This window comes from Vigna unguiculata, chromosome 3 (genome assembly GCF_004118075.2).
Source record: "Vigna unguiculata cultivar IT97K-499-35 chromosome 3, ASM411807v1, whole genome shotgun sequence".
Lineage (NCBI taxonomy): Eukaryota > Viridiplantae > Streptophyta > Magnoliopsida > Fabales > Fabaceae > Vigna > Vigna unguiculata.
In genome coordinates, this window is record NC_040281.1 from 9082484 (window position 1) to 9106593 (window position 24110).

At 29.1% G+C, this 24110-nt stretch overlaps 6 protein-coding genes across 6 annotated transcripts; 2 read left to right on the top strand and 4 right to left on the bottom strand.

Annotated features, from left to right (window-relative positions):
• Nucleotides 1-3430: 3430 nt before the first annotated feature.
• Nucleotides 3431-4201, bottom strand: LOC114176898 (18.5 kDa class I heat shock protein-like). The gene has a single exon (XM_028062092.1). The coding sequence runs from the start codon at nt 4021-4023 to the stop codon at nt 3565-3567; it is 459 nt and encodes a 152-aa protein (XP_027917893.1). The 5' UTR covers nt 4024-4201; the 3' UTR covers nt 3431-3564.
• A 1942-nt stretch (nt 4202-6143) lies between these two features.
• On the top strand, nt 6144-6909 carry LOC114177381 (18.5 kDa class I heat shock protein-like). The gene has a single exon (XM_028062699.1). The coding sequence runs from the start codon at nt 6333-6335 to the stop codon at nt 6789-6791; it is 459 nt and encodes a 152-aa protein (XP_027918500.1). The 5' UTR covers nt 6144-6332; the 3' UTR covers nt 6792-6909.
• A 3688-nt stretch (nt 6910-10597) lies between these two features.
• On the top strand, nt 10598-11399 carry LOC114176828 (17.3 kDa class I heat shock protein-like). Its single transcript, XM_028062008.1, has one exon. It carries the CDS (start codon nt 10781-10783, stop codon nt 11261-11263), a length of 483 nt encoding a protein of 160 aa, XP_027917809.1. The 5' UTR covers nt 10598-10780; the 3' UTR covers nt 11264-11399.
• A 4635-nt stretch (nt 11400-16034) lies between these two features.
• LOC114176757 (18.5 kDa class I heat shock protein) lies at nt 16035-16906 on the bottom strand. The gene has a single exon (XM_028061900.1). It carries the CDS (start codon nt 16632-16634, stop codon nt 16152-16154), a length of 483 nt encoding a protein of 160 aa, XP_027917701.1. The 5' UTR covers nt 16635-16906; the 3' UTR covers nt 16035-16151.
• A 5596-nt stretch (nt 16907-22502) lies between these two features.
• Nucleotides 22503-23497, bottom strand: LOC114179678. Its single transcript, XM_028066090.1, has 2 exons — nt 22964-23497; nt 22503-22890 (listed from the first exon to the last, which is right to left on the bottom strand). The coding sequence occupies exons 1-2, from the start codon at nt 23147-23149 to the stop codon at nt 22603-22605; spliced, it is 474 nt and encodes a 157-aa protein (XP_027921891.1). The 5' UTR covers nt 23150-23497; the 3' UTR covers nt 22503-22602.
• Nucleotides 23498-23708: 211 nt separating this feature from the next.
• On the bottom strand, nt 23709-24110 carry LOC114178848 (18.2 kDa class I heat shock protein-like). The gene has a single exon (XM_028064969.1). The coding sequence runs from the start codon at nt 24108-24110 to the stop codon at nt 23709-23711; it is 402 nt and encodes a 133-aa protein (XP_027920770.1).

Sequence of the window (24110 nt, forward strand, 5' to 3'; positions counted from 1 at the left end):
CCGATCTGTGTCGTTGAACTCGTTTCCAAATTTATTATGAATTCAAAACATAATTAAGTCTAAAATAAATATTGTTAAAATGAAATTTTATCACATAAAAATTTCAATTGTTTTATCCAAACAATAAATTGAATTGTAAGGTATTTTAATTTCTTTATCCAAACAAATTATTTAGAAAATGAAAAAAATTTAATTGCAAACAATTCAAATTCAAATACAATGTATTTTAATTTCTTAGAATTGTTAAAATGCTCCATCTAAATCTAAACATAAGGTAAAGAAATCATACGTCAAATATGAACATGTAAATGGATTTAATTGGAGAAATAGCAAGGTCTATTTTTCTCTATAATTCCCATTAACTTTTCTTCCTTTGTCCTATTGACATGATATTTAGCTTAAACATTCAGAGAGGAATTCATCTCTTGCTTCTCCTTTGTGCCATGAAATTATTATATTTATAACCACCTAAGGAATTTGTACCTAAGGGATATCCTCTCAAAGTTATTCAGAGACGGAGATTAAAATAGCTTTTGGGTGATACGTTTTCTATGAGTATACTTTATAATATTTTTGTTTTCTAAACAACTTGAAATATGAATTATACTTCAAACTTTATATCACACTAGGAGATACATTTTAAATTTAAGATAAAGATAAGTTTCAACATCTCATAGCAATTTATAACAAATAATATTATACTCGAACATCTTTATACGTGAAACTATATGTAAGAAAAATGTTAATTCTGAAAATATCTCATAAGAAAGGTTCCATAAACAATATATCTCTTAGAAAATGATTTCAAGGGTTAGGGTCTCATAATCAATAACCCTTTATTCCTCCTAGGTCACACCTCATACTTAGTGATGTCAAAAAAATCCGTATCTACGAATCCGTACCCGTAGATAGCTGCGGATAAAATCCGCAACGAGTAGAAAAATATTGTAAATGGATACCCGTGGATAATGAGTACGAATATTTTTTTTATACGGCATGTTAACAGGACGACGGATACGTATATCATAGTATTTGTACCCCTGGATTCTCATATCTACTATACTTTAATTTAAATTAAAAAAAAATAAAAACACATGATTAAAACATAATACATCAATTTTGAATGAGTTATTTTTTATCAATTAGTTTAAAAAATCTTTATTCCTTTGTAAATTGTCATTCAACACTGTTTAAATGGATTATTTGCACTTTGTTTGAAATGTATGAAAGTTATGGATTGTACTTTTATTTAAATTTATAGTTAAAACGTGTTATTAAATATTAAATTCTTTTCTTATAAAAGTATCGGTAGGTAAGGACCCGTGAATATCTATAAATATTAAAATAATATGTGGGTACCTGCATAATGGATACCGACACAAATATAAGTACGAGTACGAGGCAAATATTTATCCAATAGGTAGGGTACAGTACAGGGAAGCTATTGCCTGTATCCTACCAGTCCCGTTGACATCCCTACTCATACCACATAAGAGGGAATATGATAGAAATAACATAATCACTCACCTTAGAAAAGAATTAATTAATAGAATTTAAAGAGAATGAGAACAAAATAAATTGGAGATGGTTATGTAGTTTGGCTCACCATGTTTAGCCCACAATTTTGCAGACCAACATGTAATCCACATAAGAATTTTAATAAATTTATTCTTATTTAATTAAATTTAGAAATAATAATTTTTATAAACTATTTCTTAAAATAAATAATGTTTATAATTTTATATTTCTAATTTTTAAGTACAAGTTTATTGAAATAGAAATAACTTTGAATAAGACTGAAACAAAGAAAAAAACGCAAATGAAAGAACTATTGGATGAACTCAATGTGATCTAGTGAACTACTTAAACTATTTTTGAATGGATTGAAAAATAAATATAAATGAACAAGTTGTTGACGCTTTTTGAATGAATTGAAAAATAAACATGAATGAACAAGTTGTTGACGCGACTGAATTTTGAAAATTTAAGTCACAATGTCAACTGATTGTTGACTTGAGTTATGTAGAACAAATTTAAACATTAAATTTAAATAATACATATATTTTAGTAATGGATGAAATTAAATTGAAAAAATAGAATTCATCAATTATTTAAAAAAATCACTTCTAATTGTGTCATTTAATTTTACAAAAGTGACATTAAAACTTACTTTTCATACATTTGTAATCCCTAAAAATTTGTTATCCTATAGTTAAACCATATTAAATATAAAAGTAAATGGAAGTGATATTTTCCCATCATTTGTTAAAAATTTTGAAGATAATATGGTAGTTGAGATTTTAACCTAAAGGTGTTTACTTTGAGAAATGATACCAAATGGATTTGAAGAGATAAAAAAAGAAATAAAATTATTTATTTTAAAAGATAGAAAATTAAAATTAGAGGTATTTAAAAGTAAAATTTATAAAAATTTATAGATTTGAAGAAATAAAAGGAGAAAATAAAATTATTTATTTTAAAGGATAGAAAAGTAAAAAAAGTATTTGTGAAAGATATAGTGAATAAAAAGAAATATTTTAATAGATAAAGATATAAAATTATTAAAACTAATATAACATAAATTGTAATTATTAATAGTATTATTATCTTTATTATTAATGTTATTATTATTATTACTATAATTATTAATTATTCAGAAGATTTAATAATTTTTTTTATTATTGTTAAATTTTTCAATAATTTTAATTTCACGATTGAAATAATTATTAAAATGTAAAAAGAGATGAATATTTAGATAAAAACATAAAAGTGAAAATATTTTCTTCTCTCTCAAATTATTCACGAAAATTATGTAGTTTTACTTTTAAAAACAAATAAATATTTAGGTACAAACTCAAGGAAGAGAATATTTCATTTCGTCCTATATTCTTCCTTTTAAATTCATCGGCAGAAATTATATAATTTTTGAGATAATTACTGAAAGCAAAAATGTTTGGTTTATCCTTCATCATCATTTCATCCTCTCTAATCCTGTAAACATCTCATCTTCCAGATCTGTAGGAAGACTGAGAATCTTTATACCAATTATATACTATGTCGTCATGCCATTAAGATTTTAGCTCTTCCAAATGTAATTTGAACCACTCTTTCTTATTGTCACATAAGACTAAACTCTACAAATAAGAATCCAAGTTCTTCAACCAAATAAATAAAGTACATCTTTACTAGCTTAGGTCAGAAGCCACACTACTTGATGAAGCCTGAGTTGCGTAGTAAGATGAAAAATTCAATTACAATCAAAAGGCTAAACTGCAAGAGAAGTTGATGAAGAGTATATGAAAGTAAAAACTGAGTAGTATTCTTCTCTTTTCATTCATCTAATTCTGCAAATTCTTGCTTTCAGATATTGTTATTGTTATATACTTGTTCAATTTCTAAATTTATTGCAAAGTATTCTTCCAAACCAAAGTTATGAAAATGAAATTTTATTTCTCAGCAATCATTACATGTATTTTACAGCATCTTTATAGTAGCATCAATCACACACAGAATCCTTACAACACAAAACACACAAATCATAACACTGGATTTTCATATTTAAACTTAACCAGAAATTTCAATGGCCTTCACTTCTGGTTTCTTAATCTCTTCCTTGGGGACAGTGACAGTGAGGACACCATTCTCCATAGAAGCCTTCACTTTATCCACTTTTGCATTCTCTGGCAATCTGAACCTCCTCAAAAACTTCCCACTGCTACGCTCCACGCGATGCCACCTGTCGTTCTTATCTTCTTTCTCGACATTCCTCTCTCCGCTAATCTGAAGAACATTATCATCTTCGATCTCCACCTTCACCTCCTCCTTCTTCAGTCCTGGAATGTCAGCCCTGAACACGTGTGCCTCTGGGGTCTCCTTCCAATCCACACGTGTGCTCACAAGTGCAGAATTTTCTCGACCAGATTCAGGGAAAGGAAAATCCTTGAAGGGATCCCACACATCCAGAGAGAATGGATCGAAGACGTTGCTTCTTCGCCCACCGAACAACCTTGGAATTAGCGACATTTATAACACTTTAAACAGAGATTTGAAACTTAACAGAGACTTAGCTTGATCGGACTCAGGTAACTCTCTTCGTGTTTGATGATGTGTATGGAACTGATGCAATAATATTTATAGGAAGTGAAAGGATAATGTAGTATGTTCCAGAAAATTTTGTTCCCACCTTGCTCGATGCTTTCCAATTTCTTAATGAAAATTTCTGGATTTATTCCGCATGTCCTAGAAGGTTCCAGTTTTTTAGATATTATTGTTTTATTTTCAATGTTCAGACGACAACGTTCCAAGAGAAATAGCAACAAAATTACGAATGGATTGCATGTTTTCATTTTTTTTTTCTCAAAATTTCTTATTAAGATTTGCTGTGAAATTTACTGGAATAAATATCCTGAGAAAATTTTGTGCGAAAATAATTCACAACAAAATGTTATGAAAAAAGAAAAAATATTGTAAGTTTTCTTAAAAAACAGAAGTATTTTTTTATTAAAATTTTAAATTTTGCAGGCTATTTTTCTATTAATTTTAAATCCATGACTAATTTTTTGAAAATGCTACTCTTTCTCTTACAAAATTAAATTGATAAGTATGTTTTTATAATTATAGTGTTATTTGACAAATGATAATACCATCTTTTAAAGTTGTTGAGGTTATTAAACATTTGTATATTGAATGTTAGAACTTTTTAACTTTTACATATTTGGTTGTAATTCTTGTTCATATTTAATGGTTTCCATTCTACATAGATTACATTCTAGATATATAAAAAAATGTATTTAGTTCTTCAAATTTTTGTTGTATATAGTCGAATTTGACATTAATCCTTGTTTTAATTGAAGAGATTCAAAAAATTTTAGTTCCTTAGACTTGTGGGGAAGTCCTACTTGAGTTCCATTGTATCCAATCTCTGAATGAAGAAGGTAAAAAAAAAAAAAAGGTAAATTTATCATATCAAATTGTAGTATCACCATTGACAAAATAACGTTCAAATAGTAAAAATGGCAAGAATCTAAAACCAGTACAGTTTAACAATGAATTTAACAGCATTTACAAGTTTGAAATGGTGGAAATGTCACTTAAATGAATGAACTAGAAGTAACTGCATTGTATTTGTGATTATTAAAATGAATGTATGAATCAAGACTTGCGATGTTAAATTATTGTATTTTGTATTTGACATTTCATTTATAAATTTCATATTTAAATGAAAATGATTAGAATAAGAAGGGATGCATAGAACTTAACAAAATTAGAGAGGAAGATCTAGTGTTACATATCATCGATAATAAAAATTTTGCATTACTAATTAATTATATCGACTTTATTGAAGAAGAGGATTTCTCATATTCATATATTTCATATTTCAACTCAAATGTGTAATATAACATTACAAAACATTAGACTTTCAATTCAAGCTAAGAGTAGATAAATCCTTAATCATACTTTTTATTATAAAAATAAATAAAATAAGATATAACATAATATTTAACACTTTAGTTTGTAAAAAAAAGTAAAAATTTGAAAAATCAATGTATTAAATAAAAGATTACTAAAATATGATTTTTACAACACTTTTCAGTAAATAAAAATAATTAAAATAATATAATATAGTTAAATTCACATAAACTAAAATAAGATTATAATGTTTTTTTTTTGAATAATATAATGTTTATGTTAAATATGATTTAAGTAATAAAAAGCTACTAATATATTTCTGAAATATTTAAGTTTTAGTATGATGTCGTATCCTGTACGCAATTAAATAGTAAAGTTATCTTACTATTTCGTTCTAATTACCTAATAATGTTTTCAAATATTCTGATCTACTTATCTCGAGGTCACGTATTAATTAATATCCACGACAAATCAAGGTATATTTGTTAATATAAGATGTATTTGTAATTTAATTATAATTTTTTATCTAAATAAATGAAATGTGAATTTATTTATTTATAGAACACATTTTTTTTATCATTTTTTATCTTTTTAACTTTTGTGATTCCATGTTTAATTATCCGTAAGTTTTTCATGTACCGATAAAAATATGTCAACATAAAGTAACAGAAAAATGTGAAAAGGACTGAACCTTCTGGATGATACGGAATAAGTACAGAAGTTTGTTGAATCTTGAGAAAGGGGAAAGAATGAAGTAAAATGAGAACCGAATTTTCTGGAACTTACTACATCATCCTTTCATTTCCTATAAGAATGCATCAGTTCCTTTGCTCATCATCACTCCAGAAAAAAGTTACTTGAGTTCGATCTCGCAACAGCCTTTGTGAAGTTTAAAATCTCTGCCAAGTATTACAATCCTAAGCATGTCGCTAATTCCAAGTTTGTTCGGTGGGAGAAGGAGCAACGTCTTCGATCCATTCTCTCTGGATGTGTGGGATCCTTTCAAGGATTTTCCTTTCCCTGAATCTGGTCGAGAAAATTCAGCATTTGTGAGCACACGTGTGGATTGGAAGGAGACCCCAGAGGCACACGTGTTCACTGCTGACATTCCAGGACTGAAGAAGGAGGAAGTGAAGGTGGAGATCGAAGATGATAATGTTCTTCAGATTAGCGGAGAGAGGAATGTTGAGAAGGAAGATAAGAATGACACGTGGCATCGCGTGGAGCGTAGCAGTGGGAAGTTCTTGAGAAGGTTCAGATTGCCAGAGAATGTAAAAGTGGATAAAGTGAAGGCTTCTATGGAGAATGGTGTTCTCACTGTTAGTGTTCCCAAAGAAGAGATTAAGAAACCTGATGTGAAGGCCATTGAAATTTCTGGTTAAGGGTACTTTGTTACTTTGTTGAAAATCTCAGAATCCTGTCCTGTGTTGTTGAAGCTATAAAAGTTCTGTAAATGGTTGTTTTCAAATAAAATTTCATTTTGACTACTTTGATCTGCAAGAGTATCTTAACTTTATATCTTTGTCTTATGGTCAAATTTCAGTTTTATAATTTTGGGTTCTAAGGCACGGAGATCCTCTACCATGGCCTCACAACCATGAAGTATATTTTTATGTGTCACTTTCTAGATACTTTTAAGTCTTTTAACCAAATAATTTTGATTATGAGTAGATAATTTACACCATATATAAATTAGCTTCAGAAGATTGTTTTTACAGAAATACGTTACATATACAATATTGGTAGTTTATGCAAGAAATTATAATGAAATATATTTAAGATTTTAGCACTTTTCTAAGTATTTTATTCAAATTTTTACTCATATATTACATTTGTAGATTTTTCTCTTGAATGTACTTTTTCGTTTTTGTTACTTAAATTTTCCTTTGCGTATAACAAATAACTTTTGTAATTTAAGCGAAGAGTGAATAATTAATATGAAAAAACGTTGTGAAATCTAAATCTTAAGAAATTTAGATAAAATTTTGAAAAATTTTAGAGACACAACAACATAAATAAAATAAAAAATAGAATTATCAAAAAGAGTTAAAAAAGAAACGCAAAAACTCTGAAAAAAATGAATTATAATTTAATAAATTATTAAATCACAAATAAAATTGCAGTAAAAATTAATGTTAAACTCCTTTTTTTCTTCTTAACTTTCCATTTTTTTTATCCCTACATCCTTTCTTTTTTTCTTTCAATATATTTTCTTTTTCTTTTGACTTTTGATATATTATTTTTGCTGTTTTTTTTTAATTTATTCTACACACAGACAGATAAAACTAAACAAATTATCCTACAAACTTTTGAACTTTTGTAAATTAATGTATATGTCTTGCAAATCCTCAAACACAAAAATAAATAATTTTCACGAATCAATGTAAAAATACACAATCTAAATCTAGAATAGAAAAAAATGTAAAAATACACAATCTAAATCTAGTATAGAAAAAAAAAATATATGACAAATTAAAAATTCAATCAAATTAAAAGAAACCTTAAAAATTTTACTCTTTACAAAATTTTAAAAATAAATAAAATAAATAAAATTTCAAAACAAAGCACAAAATACACATATATTCAAAAAAAAATATTTTTTTTCATATGACAAAGAAAAACATAGAAAAGAAAATTTAAACAGAACATTGCTCTAGATATCAGATGATACAGTTCTGTTTAAGAAAGAGTACGATCATTTTTGAATTTGCATCTTCCAGAGGCACAATGAAAATAAATCAAAAAAGAACACAAAATAAGACAAAGATGGAAGACGCCATAATATAGCAAATTGATAAGTCAAGTAAAGATTCCTCACAAAAATATTAATCTTTGATAAGAATCAGAGTTTTAATCCAAAAATTAAGAGAACCCTCTATCAAATAATGCAAATACATATAATATGACTCAAAATATCTATATTAGTGTTTGATACTTTTATATATAGACACATAAGTTTAAAAAAACCTGGAAACCTCATAAAAAGGCCTGAGCCCAAAACATAAAAACATAAACTAATTTATAAATGAAAACTCAAAACCCAAAAACATAGAAACATAACTAATTTCTAAAATAAAACCCAAAGTCCAAAAAAATAAACTAATTTTTCAAAAAATTATCCTTCAAATGTGCTCCAAGCCATGATCTTCATATCTTTTGAATTTTCAACTGCTTGTAGCATCAAGAGCCTTGAATAGATTTGATTATCCAATATCTTGCTCTTTATCTTTGTCATAAGTCCTTTGAATTATAAAGGTTCATCTTCAAGTTCTTATTGTATGGAATTTAGGAATAGTCCTCTATCAATAAAGTCACTTATTAAACAAATCAAATGTAAGTTGACTAAATGAATAAATAAATCAAAGCTAGAAGTATAAAAGAGAAATACCATAAACTGAAACCATCAACATATGACCAAATAATGCTCATTAGACGTCTCCAGCTATACTAATCAAATTTATTGGAAGTAAAACCTAATAAGAACATATATATGAGGAATATCTTGAAGATTATATTAAATGCATTTAATTGCAATTGTCATGTGAAATAAAGATTGAAGAGAAATCCAAAAAAGGAAAGAAAGGATAAAAGTAGAAGGAATGTTTTGAAGATTATATCAAAATTTTCTTCAATGAAGCAAAGCAAAATGAACAAAAAAAAAAAAGAGATTCAGAGATTAATATACATCAACGGTCGTATTGTACAATGTGTCTATAAATACAAAACCTAGAAGAAGAAGAAAAAGATAAGATTGATAGAGAGAACAAGAACAAACAAAATTGCATTAGACAGGTTATCAAGAGAAAATTCAAAGTTAAAAACACTAAGTGTACAAAATCAAATATAAAGATAGCTTATGTAAGATATGATTGAGTTGTATGAATAAACTATTGGAATACTCTTCACATTTTCAAGTTTACTTGTGTTTGATTGTATTCTCTTACTTTGAGTGTGATTTGTATTATTTCAATTAAGAGTTGTTTTTTTTTTTTTTATCTTAAAAGACAATTAAGAAGGATGTCTAGAGAGGTTATACTTATGTCTAGAAATATCGTACTCTTGTTATAATCAAATCGAGATATTTGATTACTGAAATATCTTAAGCATGTTGCTTTAAAGTTGGACGGAGTGGATTAATTAAGAGTTAACCATTATAAATTTTGTATGCTTTCAGTTCCTTACATTCTTATTTTATTATTATATATTTGCTCAAATTATGTCTTCAACACATCCCTCTTTTAAAGTGAACTTCACATTTTCTAAAGTCAACTTGTAACAACAACTATATAAAAATTGTTAAAAGTTATCTTTACCTTGAATGGCTAAAGAATAGTCCATATTTGAAGTTATTGAGAAAAAAATCGTAAAATATGCTTAAAAAATACATATCGCAGTCAAAGAGTATTTAGATTTTCGTCTTTGAATAACCCTAAGATTATATATAAGAACTCCTTACATGTGAATATCCCAAGTGATTATAAATATCGAGAATTGATGGCACAAAGAATACATGTAAATATTTCAAGTGATTATAAATATCGAGAATTGATAGCACAAAAAAAGTTAGAAAGGATGCCTCTAAGTTAAATACAACATTATATCAATAAATACAAAATAAAAAAGTCAAAATAAAAAAGTCAAAAAGATTTTTAAAGAGAAACATACTTAACTATTACTTAAGTTAAATCCATTTACTTATTTATATTTGATATATTAATGGTTTTGAAATATATAAAATGTTTAATGACACTATAGAGTGTAAAGCTAATTTTTAGTTTCATACAAGTTGTTTAATTATCTTTCCAAAAGATCTTTTGTATGTTTAATTTTATAAATTAATATACAAATTAATATTTATTTGTTTATTTAAATATCTTTGTAATTCAATTATATTTTTTCATCTAGATATAAAATAATTTGAATTAATTTGAAGAATACTATTTCTTTTATTATTTTCTCTCTTATTTCTGACTTCTTTTTCAACTTTTGTTATTTCATGTCTAACGATATTTCTTGTATGTGTTTCTCGGGTATTTTAGAATTCTGTCATTCGACTTTTATTGGTTATAATAATATATTGTAATGCGTGGATAAAAATAATATAAATAAAAAATAACACAACAATATGTAAAAGACAGGAACTTTCTAGAACATGCGCAATAAATCCGGAAGTCCGCAGAATCATACAGAAATTGGAAAGAATCGAACAGAGGGCGAACACAATTTTCTGGAACATACAACATCATCCTTTTACTTCCTATAAATACTGCATCAGTTCTTCTGCGTATCATCAAACCAAAGAAGAACAACCTGTTTACCATTTCACCAAATCTCCCAACTCTCGAATCTTTGCGAGTAATAGAAACTCAAGATGTCACTAATTCCAAGTTTGTTCGGTAGGCGAAGGAGCAACGTCTTCGATCCTTTCTCTCTGGATGTATGGGATCCCTTCAAGGATTTTCCTTTCCCCAATTCTCTTTCTTCTTCCCTCCCTGACTCTGTGACCCAAAATTCTGCCTTTGTGAGCACACGTGTGGATTGGAAGGAGACTCCAGAGGCACACGTGTTCAAGGCCGACATTCCAGGTCTGAAGAAGGAGGAAGTGAAGGTGGAGATCCAAGATGATAATGTTCTTCAGATTAGCGGAGAGAGGAATGTTGAGAACGAAGATAAGAATGACACGTGGCATCGCGTGGAGCGTAGCAGTGGGAAGTTCTTGAGGAGGTTCAGATTGCCGGAGAATGCAAAAGTGGATAAAGTGAAGGCTTCTATGGAGAATGGTGTTCTCACTGTCACTGTTCCAAAGGAAGAGGTTAAGAAACCTGAAGTGAAGGCCATTGAAATTTCTGGTTAAGCTTAATGAGATGAAAATCCAGTGTTATGATTTGTGTGTTTTGAGTTGTAAGGATTCTGTGTGTGATTGATGCTGTTATAAAGATGCTGTAAAATACATGTAATGATTGCTGAGAAATAAAATTTCATTTTCATAACTTTGGTTTGGAAGAATACTTTGGAATAAATTTAGAAATTGAACAAGTATATAACAATATCTGAAAGCAAGAATTTGCAGAATTAGATGAATGAAAGGAGAAGAATACTACACTTAGAGAAGAGTAATTCAATTTTAGACTTTCCTTTTCGATTCTCACTTTCATCATATACTTTTTTATAATTTTAAGAAAATGGTATTTTCACTTTCTATAGATTTTAAATATATTTACTTTTTTTAAATTTCATAAATAACACTCATCTTTTAAATTTTAAAAAAAATTACATTTATATTATTGGTATAATAAATCTGCATCAAATGAAATAAGTTGGTTAAATCACAATTTTTCTAACAACAAGTCATGCATGCACTGTGGATTAACTAATCTATCTAATTTACATTTCTCTTTGTAAATTTTTGTATTGTTTAGACATGTTTGCTGATATAAGAAGATTAGTTGGTACAACAATAAAACAATTTGACTGAATATGTTTGTTGTTTATGAGTGATGTTATAAGTAAATATGAAGTAAAACGAAATGACTGTTACATGGAAAAAATGTTACATTATTATTTGAAGAAACCAGAGAAATTTGATAATGTCATTTTACAGAAAATGTCAATAAATTGTTATACTTTTGTTTTATTTCTTGAGAGGAACATAGAAGAAAAGTTAAATTAGTTTGAACACTTAAGTTTCGATTACTAATTCAGACGATTTGATATAAGTCTGATGTTAAGATGATTCAAGTTTGCACTGATGATTAACTTTTGTACTAATAGTTTTAATCTAATTTGAAAATCGAGATAACTCAATTTAATGTACAAGTTGAAGATCAAATAAATCGAGATAAATTAAATTAATTATAAAAATTAAATTAAAGATTAAGTTAAATAAACTAAAATTAAAAGATAAAATTGAGTTATCTAAATATTTTTAAAATGATATTTTATCTAAAAACAGTAAATATATTACTAAAATAAAAAATTTAAATTTAAAATATTTAAATTACTTTATAAACAAATTTTAATAATCATTAATTCAATTATTATACATTTTAATTTCTTAAAATCTAAGTACAAATACAATAAAAGATATTCAAGATAATGTTAATATGTTAATTAAAAGTGTAAAATTTATTAAAGGATTAAATATATTTTTGATTTTAAATTTTAATAAAATTTAGAACTAATAATTTTTTGAAGATGTGTGAATTAATCTTTTTTTAATTAAATTTTATTAAATTTATTTGTTTCAAAGGTAAATTTAACATTTAAACTGTTTATATTATTTAAAAAGTGTATTTATAAAATAAATTGTACAAATTAAAAAGTTTTGATTAGAAGATTAATTTACATATTTTTAAACAGTGACGGACTATTATAGGAGCAGGGCCGTGGCTCCCAAAATTTTTGATTTTTTTATAATTTATGTTTTTAAAGTTTTTAAAAATTTAAAAATTATGTATATTAAAATATTTTAGTTTTTTTATAGTTTATGCAATTAAAAATTTTTAAACTTTTTAAATTATTTATAGTATTTTAATTTTTTTTAAATTATGTGTATTATACCAAAAATCAAAGAAAATTAAATTAAATCTTTTTATTTGACTTATAAATCATAATATTTAATATTAATTAATAATAAAATTTGAAATCAAATATAATAAAGAATAAAAAAAATTATTAAGATATTCTTTTATTTATCTTCTAAGTTTTTTTACATATTGTTCACATATTTTACTTTTACTTGTTTTTTTTATATATTTTTAAAGAAAAAAATAATCATTGTTTCTACTCTTTTCTCTTATAGTTTTTCTTTCTTGAAAAAAAAATTGTCTACTTGATAATGAAATATTAGTTTAATACTTAAAATTATTTTTTATCTAACAAACTTTTTGTATATTCATTTTTAAGAATATAGAAAAAAAAATATTGTACTATGTATTTTCTTTCATAACCGATTTTTAATTGTAGTTTAATTATCATAAATTTTTATTTTAGTATTTATGTCTCAATTTTTTATTAGATTATGACAAATTATTCTTTAGTCTTAGTCTTTAAAACAAATATTGGTAAAGAATAAAAGAACAAAGTATATTATAAAAATGATAAAAAAGGAAATTGTGTGAAGATGAAAATAAGACAAATTTAACTTTTGCACATATGTTCTGAACCATGATACTATTCACTCAATTGTCCAATTATAAATTTGTTTTCTTAAAGTTCAAAAAATTACAGTGAGTTATTACTGTAATAGAAAAATTGTTTTTCTTAATGAGGATTATCAAAACAAGATTGTTGAATAAAGATGAAAGGTGAATTTTTTGCTGACAATTTGTTTATTTACATTGAAAAAAAATAACTGAAAATTTTAGTTCTGGTCCAATTATTGATGAGTTCAAGAATTAAAAAAACAAATGACAATAATTATTATTTTTTTATATAGTTATGGTTATACTAAATTATATATTCATTATCTTTGCTTTGATAACAATAATTAAATATATAAATTTTGAATGTATTAGTTTAGTTACCCTAAAATATTAATCGAGATCTATCACCGTTTTTAAAGTAAAAAGGTAACTAATTTTTACTACATAAATAAAAATATATTTAATACTTTTCATTGAAACATATTTAATATTTTTTCACGGCAGGTGAAAATAAGGTGGTGAAACGGGTTAGTATTGACAAATTTTGGTCTGTTCTGTCTTTTGTTTGCTAGAAACATATTAGGTAGAACTGATTCATCACTGGGAAGCAAGTGAGACACTATAACACGTCCGGTCTTAGAATAGGTTAATGACTGATCCATCACACTATTTTCTTTTTTAAAATAATTGTTTATATAATATACAATTTTTAATTACTTTTAATTTTAAATATAAAAATTAAAAAAAAAAACGGACCAAAAAGACTGGGACAAACCCGTCTTTAGCTCACAATTTACACATTAGATAGATTGGACCAAAATAGTTAACACATTGGAAATTTCAATCCAACATATTTTTTTTTAACGGACTAACCCAACTCGACATACAAATCATATAAAAATATAAATTGTAATTAAATTTAAAAGTTATTTTTAATATTAATTTTAAGGAAAGTAAATAAAATATTAATACTCTCAATTTCTTTTATAAAATAACATGTCTTATTATTGTAAAAATTTTATCACATTTACTTTATATACAATTTTTATGATAATAAAAAATAACAATTATTATTATTATTATTATTATATCAATTATAGATAAATTTTATAATTTTATTATAAATAAATTTTATTTATTTCATAAATAATTAGGTTTATAAAAATTATCGAATTAAAAGAACATATATTTTAAAAATAATAATAAATTAATAAAGTAGTTATTTTAATTTTAAAAAATATATTTAAAATGTAATTTAAGACACTAAAAGAAGTCGACAGTATCCATATAGATATAAATAAGTATTCATGTAATTTTATGTAATATCGTTTTCCTGTCAATTCATGCAAATTTTGTTGATTCATCGTACTTGTTATATTCTATGTCAAACTTTGTATTAGTTAAAATTTATATATATTTGGTCTCTACTTTTATCAAAATTATTTGATTTGATTTTTATTTTCGTTGTGTGATCAATTTGGTCATCAATTTTATAAAATTGTATTCAATGAAATTCTTTTAATAAATGGTGTTAAAATTGTTAACGGTACAATAACAACGTAGCATTGTTTGAGATATATGTCAGAGTTTTGCACTAACATTAGCAGTGTATTCATTTTTATGGCCATTACAGATTTAAAAGTAAATCAAATTCAATTGGAGAAGAATTAGGATGTGTAAAAAATTTATGACCAAAAATATGTGCACAATTTAATTAATTTGGAGAAGAATTAGGATGTGTAAAAAATTTATTATCAGCAAAAATGTGTGCACAATTTAATTAATTTGAATTCATGTTTGTGAGGTATGTCCCATCATCATTCATATTCGTATTTTACACTTTTCTAAAGTTTAAACAATTTTAACATCGTTTAAGACTTAAGGCTCCACTAAATATAATTTTACAAAATTAAAGATCAAATTAACCGCACAAAGGAGAATAAAAATTAAATTAAATAATTTTAATAAGAATAGGGATCAAATAAGCTTTAAATAAAATTTCTTTTAAGTTATCATGTTTTATAGATGTATGGTTTAGTAAAACTGAAATTAAACTTTGTATTTGTTTTCATATTGTTGTGCATTTGATGTTCAACATTCTTTATTTTTAAAAGATTAGGGTTGTAAATCAAATGAAAATAAACATTTCTCCAAGAAAGTTTCTTGAAAAAAAGAAATTAAATTTTATTAGAGGAATTCACCATCCTATCTACTTCTTACATTTCCCTCCAATCAAATGAATTTCACCCTTTTACAAACCTTATTTTTTCTTTTTCTAAAAGTAATGTAGTCTTGGTATTTGAGTAACTGTGTTTATTCTTTTCACAACTTAGTTCCCATATCTGGTTGCTTTCCATTCTTTCTCAACCAACTAATACGCCATCTTCGTTGGAAATGTTAATGGCACAAAAAAATTCTCAGCATAAAAAAAAAAAAAAAAATCCTTGGCGAAGAGAATCGAAATTCAGAACTCAGGGAAAAGCAAATGAAGAAGATTTTATCAATACGAAATTTTATTTCTCAAACAACCATTAACAGCATCTTTATAGCATCAACAACACAAGATTCTGAGATTTTCAACAAAGTGACAAAGTAAACTTAACCAGAAATTTCAATAGCCTTAACATCAGGCTTCTTGATCTCTTCTTTGGGAACAGTAACAGTGAGAACGCCATTTTCCATAGAAGCCTTAACTCCATCCACTCTAGCGTTCTCAGGCAATCTGAACCTCCTCAAGAACTTCCCACTGCTACGCTCCACACGATGCCACGTGTCGTTCTTATCTTCCTTCTCAACGTTCCTCTCTCCGCTTATCTGAAGAACCTTGTCATCTTCAATCTCCACCTTCACTTCCTCCTTCTTCAGACCTGGAATGTCAGCCTTGAACACGTGTGCCTCTGGAGTCTCCTTCCAATCCACACGAGTGCTCACAAATGCAGAATTTTGGGTCACAGAATCAGGGAAGGAAGAAGAAAGAGAATTGGGGAAAGAAAAATCCTTGAAGGGATCCCATACATCCAGAGAGAAAGGATCGAAGACGTTGCTTCTTCGCCCACCGAACAAACTTGGAACCAGTGACATCTTCAGTTTCTGTTACTCGCCGAAATTCGAAAATTGGGAGATTTAGTGAAAGGATAAGCAGATTATTCTTTCTGGTTGGATGATATGCAGAGAAACTGATGCAGTATTTATATGAAGTAAAAAGATAGTGTAGTATGTTCCAGAAAATTCTGGTTTCACTATGGTGTGGTTCGACCCGTTTCAGATTATTCCTCAAACTTCTATATTCACCCACCATGATTGAGAAGGTTCTGGTCTTTTAGGCACAACTTTTGTTTTCAAGTACTTATGGATATGAATTACTTAGGCCAACAGTACAGAAAAACCAATAGAAGCCCAATAGCAGTGTTATGTAAAGGGTGGTTCTTCCTGCATTCCATATTAAATCCAATTAGGTGTATTTTTTTTTTCACTAGATTTGGAAATCCGGTTAAGTCTAATTTTTTTTTTCCAATAAATCTCAAAATCCAGTTCGATGCCAATTATTTTTTGTTTAGCGGATTTTAAATTTTGATTATGTGAAATTTTGTGTTTATTAACCAGATTTCGTAATCCGATGATCTCCAGAACTGCATTCCAGAATCTAGTGTGTCTCTCGGATTTCATACACTTCAAAAAGGAAAGTGAAAAAAAAAATATAGAAAGGATAAAAATAAAATTGCAGTATACGATAGACGAATAAAAAGTCAATTACATTTTTATTTTATTGTATGAATAAAAGAGAATTCAAATAAAATGAATAGATTCTAGAATTCTTTTGGTAAAAAATATTTGTTTCTTCACATAAGTTGTTTATTATTTAAATTAAAAAAGTTGTTATAAAGAACTATATGTTATGAAATTAAAATTAAGATATCTTAATTGTTACTAGCATAAAATTATCGTTTATTTATTAGTGCTAACAATTATTTAATGTTGAAAAAATTCAAAATGCGTAAGAAATATGAAAACAACAGCCAATGTGTTTAAAAATAAAATAAGGGTTTTCCATTATAAGAAAATTTTTAGAAAAATCTCTTACTTAAAAAAATTTACGAATTAAAATAAATTAACACTACTAAAAAAATTATATTTTCTGTTAATTTTGTTTTGACATTTATTTTTAGAAAATACTTACAAATTTTATCATGAAAAATAAATTTATAAGAAATTACTACTAATTTTTTTATAAAATATTTTACATAAAATATTTTTTACAATAAATTTTACAAGAAATATTTATAAATTTTATAATTTTATTAAAAAATAATTATTCACGAAAACAATCCTGTCAATTAAAATTTTGTAGAAAAAATGGTAAAAAAAAACTATTTTCTTACAAATTCTTTTAATAAATTTGTAAAAAAAATTTAAAGTAATATGAGAATTTTTAATAATAAAAAAATTACTTATTTTTTAAATAGATCAGATAAAAAAAATGATTATATATTTTTTTCTTTCATCAAAGTAGTCCGTGTTTTTTCTTTTTTCCATTTCGTGTCACCAATAGCAAATTGTATTCTGCTCTTTCCATCAACATTTCAACAAAACTATAAAAACATTTTTATTTCCCACGAAAAATCCATTCTCCTCGGTCATCCTTTTTCAAGGTCAAATTTAATTATATGGTCAACAATTTTCATTTTACATATTCTCACTCACGCCGTTACTTCTCACAATATGATACTTTTCCTTAACACTACTTTTCAATATTTTTCCCTCCAACATGTAAACTGAAAGACAAAATTTGATGCAAACTTATACAGAGAGAAGAAAATAGGATTAACTATGTTTTACATCCTCAAACTATTGAGTGTTTTTGGTTTTGGTCCCTCCTTCAAACTTTAATCTATTTTGGTCCCCCATCTTCTGAAACTCGTGGAATTGGTCCCTATTTTAGCACGCCGTTAGTTTTTTTTTTGAGCTGGCAGACGGAGTTCCAGGTCACACGTTATCTTTAAGACAGATTTGAGCTACAGTGCAAACGTGGAAGACGAAAAGTAAACTGGAGTGAGTGTGAAGCTTTGGTTTTGTTAATCAGAAAGTGTACAAAAGAATTGGAATCGACCCTTTTGATACCCAGGTTGCCTTGCATGATAGTGGTAGTGGAACTGATATTTTGGAAAAGAAGCTTTAAAGTGTGATTGTGAATTGGAATAGGGTTTTGATTTCGAAAACAAAATTGGGGGTTTTGGTTTGCAGCTCGAAGACAGATTGGTGGGTTCGTGTCGCGAAGTTCTTCGACGGAGGTAAGTGGTTATTTTTTGGTTTCATTTTTTCTTTCCTCTGTGTAGTTCCATTAGGTTTTAATCGAAGTGATTTTACTGTTGCTTTGCAATGTAGGGTTCGAGATGGGTTTTGATCTCGTTTTGTATCATATGGGAAGGTTTGAAAAGAAGAGGGGAGTGAAGTATGTTGGTGGAGAAATACATGTTGTTAAGTGCATTGATCTTGATCATTGGTCGTATTTCGAAGCATTGGGTAGTCAAAGAATTCAAGTACGGTGGTGAAGTTAGACTATGGTGGAAGGGTTCATCCGAAAGCCTATACAACAATCTAAGGCTACTGAATGATGATAGGGAAGCATTGAACCTAGCTAAGTATGCAGATGATAATGAAGAAGAAGTTGAACTGGACATGGAGCATCTTCCTAGTATGCCAGAAATTATTAAGTGTATTGAAGGAGTGGACGAAGAGGCGGGACAAGAACATGTTGTACAGCCAGAGGTTGTCGAGGAAGTGGTTGCTGATAAAGTGGTAATGGGGGAAGAAGAAGAGGTTAGGGAACAAGAGGTTATGGAAGAAGTTAGGGAAGAAGAGGTTGAGGGAGAAGAGGTTAGGGGACAGGAACTCAAGGGAGAAGAGGTGAGGGGAAAAGAAGTGAGGGGAGAAGAGGTGAGGGGAGAAGAGGTGAGGGAAGAAGATGGTAGGGAAGAAGAGGTTCGAGATAGACTTGATGAGAGTGAAGAAGAAAGGGTTGCTGCTGATGATGATGGGTTTGGCATGGATAATGTGCCACGAACAAATTTTCAGCAGGTTTTGGAGAGGTGGAATAGATTGAAAGCAAAGTCCAATTCAGGTAGGAAAAAGAGAAATGTTGGTGAAGGATCATTTGTGACTAATGACTGCGTTGGACAACATGAGATCAATGAAGAATACGATAGTGAGCAACTATGCTCTGATGTTGATAGTGATGAAGTGCTAGTGATAAAGTGCCAAAATTTGTGAAGTATAATGCTGAAGATATGAACAAGAGCTTCAAATTCAGATTAGGGATGAAATTTTGTTCCTTGAAGGATTTCAAGCATGCCCTTATGGAGCATAGTGTATTGAATGGGAAGGAAATTAAATTTGTGAAGAATGATGATAGAAGAGTAAGGGCTGTTTGTAAAAAGAAGTGTGGCTTTCTAATAATGGTGAGCAAGGTTGGTGGTAGCCAAACCTTTAGAGTGAAAACACTTGTTGGCAGTCATAGATGTGGGAGGGTTATGTTCAACAAGAATGCAAATAAAGATTGGATTGCACAAGTATTGTTGGACAAATTTTTAGATGTGGGGAACATGACTGTAAACCAAATAATTGATGAAGTTAGAAAGAATTATAGTGTTGGGGTAACACCTTGGAGAGCTGCCAGAGCAAAGGAGATTGCAATGGACTGCATGGTGGGAGATGGTCAACGATAGTATGCTCTACTTTATGATTATGTGGCTGAGTTATTAAGAGTAAAGGCTGGAACCTTTAAAATCAAAATTAACCAACCCACTCCCACTTTGCAACCAAGATTGGATCTTTTTACATGTGTTTAGATGGCTGTAAGCAAGGGTTCTTGGCTGGATGTAGGCCTTTCAATTGTGTAGATGATTGTCATTTAAGGACAACCTATGGTGGACAATTACTGGTTGCATTTGGTAGAGACTCAAATGATTAGTACTTTCCATTAGCCTTTGCAGTGGTGGAAAATGAATGCAAAGAAACTTGGAGATGGTTTCTATCATTATTATTGGAAGATATTGGGGACATCCAATCCAATCGTTGGGTTTTCATTTAGGATCAACAGAAGGTAAACATAATCTGAAACAGTTTTAATTTTGTTGTTTCATACATCTTAATTGACATGATAGCAATATTATTGTATTCTTTGCAGGGACTAATGACAGTTTTTGATGAGATATTGGAAGGAGTGGAGCATAGGTTCTGTTTGAGACACCTTTACAGTAATTTTAAAAAGAGATTTGGTAGAGGAGTTGTCATTCGGGACCTTATGATGGGGGCTACAAAGGCTACCTTCTATCAAGCTTGGGAAAAAAAAATGGGTGAGTTGCAGAAAATTAATCCTGATGCTTATAACTAGTTACTACAAATAGCTTGGAAATGTTGGTGTAAACATGAATTTAGTATGTATCCTAGGTGTGATGTGTTGATGAATAATTTATCTGAATCCTTCAATAGTTCAATTCTGATTGCTAGAGATAAACCTATCATAACTATGATGGAGTGGATTAGATCATACATCATGGGTAGGTTTGCATCCCTAAGACACAAATGCAGTTTATATACTACAAATGTGATGCCTAAACCTCAAAAAAGACTAGATAAGGAAATTGAAAAAAGTGCAAATTGGATTCCAGTCTGGGCAGGGGGGCAAAGTTTGAAGTGACTCAGGGGTTCACCATGGAAAAATTTATTGTCGACCTAACTGAACATAGTTGTAGTTGTTATTTCTGGGATTTGGTGGGGATTCCATGTAGGCATGCAGTGGCTGCAATTCACTACAAGATAGAAAATCCTGAGGATTATGTTCATCCTTATTACAAGAAAAATGCATATCTGGCTTGTTATGGACCTGAAATAACCCCCATAAATGGACAACAAATGTGGCCTAAAAGTGATTTCCCAGAGCTGCTACCACCTATCTACAAAACACCACTAGGACGACCTAAGAAACTACGTAGGAGAGAAGCAGATGAACATGTTAGTCACTCAAAGATAAGTAAGAAAAATATTGCCATGAAGTGTACAAGATGTAATCAGTTTGGACATAATATCAGGACCTGCAGAAAGAGAAACACAACCAGAACAATCAGACAGGTAACATTTAATCCAGTTTTTTATCTTTATTTTGTTATACAATATTCAAAATAATTTGAATACCCATTTCACAGAGTAACACACAAAGGAACACACAGAGGAACACCCTTGCAGTAGCAACAACTGAAGTTGGATGTAGCAATTATGCACAAGCAAGAAGGCAGAGGCTTCGTAGGAGGGAGAGATCCTCATCTTTGGCTGGCACCAGCAGGCAACGAGCAACAACAATAACAACAAACTCAACTCCACAAGTTGTAGGGTCCCAAGCAAGTAGCACTGCACCCACTGGACAACCCACGCGATTTGATTCATTGTAACTTTGTAGTTGGTTTGTTGGATTAAGTGAAAACTTTGTTTTTTTTTTTGTGTATATGAATGCATTATTGTCCCCCACTAATGGAACACTATAGCGGTGGTAGGCATGTGGTGGACCACCTTTTGTTATAGGCACCACTTTTGATGCAGGGACCACATTTTAATCATGGACCACTACTAAAACATTGCAGCCATGATGCTTTTTGTAATGACTTAGTAGTTGTTCAATTCATATGGTTTCAATGTCCACTTTATATAATTATATGCTTGGATCAAACTGTCAAAATTTTCAAATTAGTAAAGAAGTAACCAGTATGTAAATAAAGCCATATGTTTGGTTCAAACTGTCAAAAATTTCAAATTAGTAAAGAAGTAACCAGTATGTAAATAATTATATGTTTGTTTAAGCCATATTTAAAACAAACCAGTATGTAAATAAAGCTACCAAAACGGATAAAAAAATGGCCAACACATTGTTAATACCACAAGGGTAATGGAACACCAATTCATTCATTAATAGCAAATCCCCACGAATACAATACCTATCTAAAACAACCCCTAAAACATAAAAACCTTCACTTCCACAGCTCACAACTACATACCTAACCTAATTACAATTCACCTTCAACAAGAACATAACCACAAATAAAACTGTAAACGCCCATGACATAAGAAATAAAAATTGCAGGAATTTCCTTAATCTTCTCTCTGTTTGCAATTTCTTCTTCAACTTCTCATTTTTCTTTGCCAATTCCAGGATAACTTTGTCCCTATCTAAGCAAACTTCATCTTCCTCTACTATTTTTCCGCTGTTAGCTTCAATTTCAGATTCTTTACCTTCGAATTCAGATTCATCTTCTTTAACCCACTCAAAATAGTTGCAGTGTGAATTGGACTGCATAAGGAAAAAATTATAGCATTTTCGTACATCAAAGTCAAGCAAAAGTGATGGAAATTGTTATACTTACAGCCCAATTTCTACATCTCCAAAACAATCTGCCCTTATTCTTCACAGTAGTTGCCTTTAGGAGCAACAATCTTTTCCCATACCCACATACTTTTGATGCTATTTCCGAAGACGAGGCACAACTCTGCGATATTTTCGAACCAATCTTCCTCTGCGTAAAATTGAAACCTTTGCTACCACTCTTCATAACTGACTCAGACGAATGTTGTTGCCTCAGTTTCCCCAACACGAACCAATCTTCCTCTTCAGTCACACTCTTTAGCACATTACCACTGTTCCAATCCTGTTCTAATCCTCCAATCACAATGTTAGGGTTCAAATCCTGTATTTGAAGCTTATGAGTAAAATAAAGTAATTAATTTTTATTTTGCCACGTGTCACTGTAGCTTAATTGACCCTTAAAATAAGGGGTGACATGGAACTCCGTTTGCTAGCTTAAAAAAAAAACTAACGGCGTGCTAAAATAGGGACCAATTCCACGAGTTTCAGAAGATGGGGACCAAAATAGATTAAAGTTTGAAGGAGAGACCAAAACAAAAAACGCTCAATAGTTTGAGGACATAAAACATAGGTAAACCAAGAAAATATTTTCTATCATATTATTTAATTTATCATTACTAAATAATTCTTCAATGTTAAGAAACTTAAAAAAAATGCAATATTTACAGCAATGGATATTACATATGAAGAGAAGAGATTTTACATGTATGAAGTGAGTAGATACGATAAGAATTGTTGTTATATTTTCAGTTGGCGATGGCGATGGGAAGGTTTTGCTTGGGTAGAGTGACGGTGAGAACGCCGTTTTCCATGGAGGCCATCATTTGATCGGGTTGGGTGTCGGGAGGGAGCGTGAAACACTTTTTGAACTTGGAGACTCTGCGGTGGAGGCGGCGGCAGGCGTCGCCGTCTTCTTCTGCCTCCACCACCCTCTGTCCGCACACCTGAAGCACTCTTCCGTTTTCTACATCCACCTTCACTTCCTCCCTCCTCAGCCCCGGCACCTCGCCCTTCAGCATGTGCGCCTCCGCCGTCTCCTCCCACTTGAAATGCCCGCTCAGAAACGACCCCTGCTGGGTAGGGTCGGAGGTGGAAAGCGCCGTGAAAGGGGACTCCTCGGAGGGGTTTGCTTTTGGAACCATCGACAT

What these genes read in the sequence shown, in the direction of transcription:
- LOC114176828 (XM_028062008.1), top strand. Translation starts at nt 10,781, where the DNA reads ATGTCACTAATTCCAAGTTTGTTCGGTAGGCGAAGGAGCAACGTCTTC.
- LOC114178848 (XM_028064969.1), bottom strand. Translation starts at nt 24,110, where the DNA reads ATGTCGATGGTTCCAAAAGCAAACCCCTCCGAGGAGTCCCCTTTCACG.
- LOC114179678 (XM_028066090.1), bottom strand. Translation starts at nt 23,149, where the DNA reads ATGAAGAGTGGTAGCAAAGGTTTCAATTTTACGCAGAGGAAGATTGGT. An exon ending in GGAGATGTAGAAATTGGGCT is followed by an intron (nt 22,891 to 22,963) that starts GTAAGTATAACA and finishes TTCCTTATGCAG; the next exon opens with TCCAATTCACACTGCAACTA.
- LOC114176757 (XM_028061900.1), bottom strand. Translation starts at nt 16,634, where the DNA reads ATGTCACTGGTTCCAAGTTTGTTCGGTGGGCGAAGAAGCAACGTCTTC.
- LOC114177381 (XM_028062699.1), top strand. Translation starts at nt 6,333, where the DNA reads ATGTCGCTAATTCCAAGTTTGTTCGGTGGGAGAAGGAGCAACGTCTTC.
- LOC114176898 (XM_028062092.1), bottom strand. Translation starts at nt 4,023, where the DNA reads ATGTCGCTAATTCCAAGGTTGTTCGGTGGGCGAAGAAGCAACGTCTTC.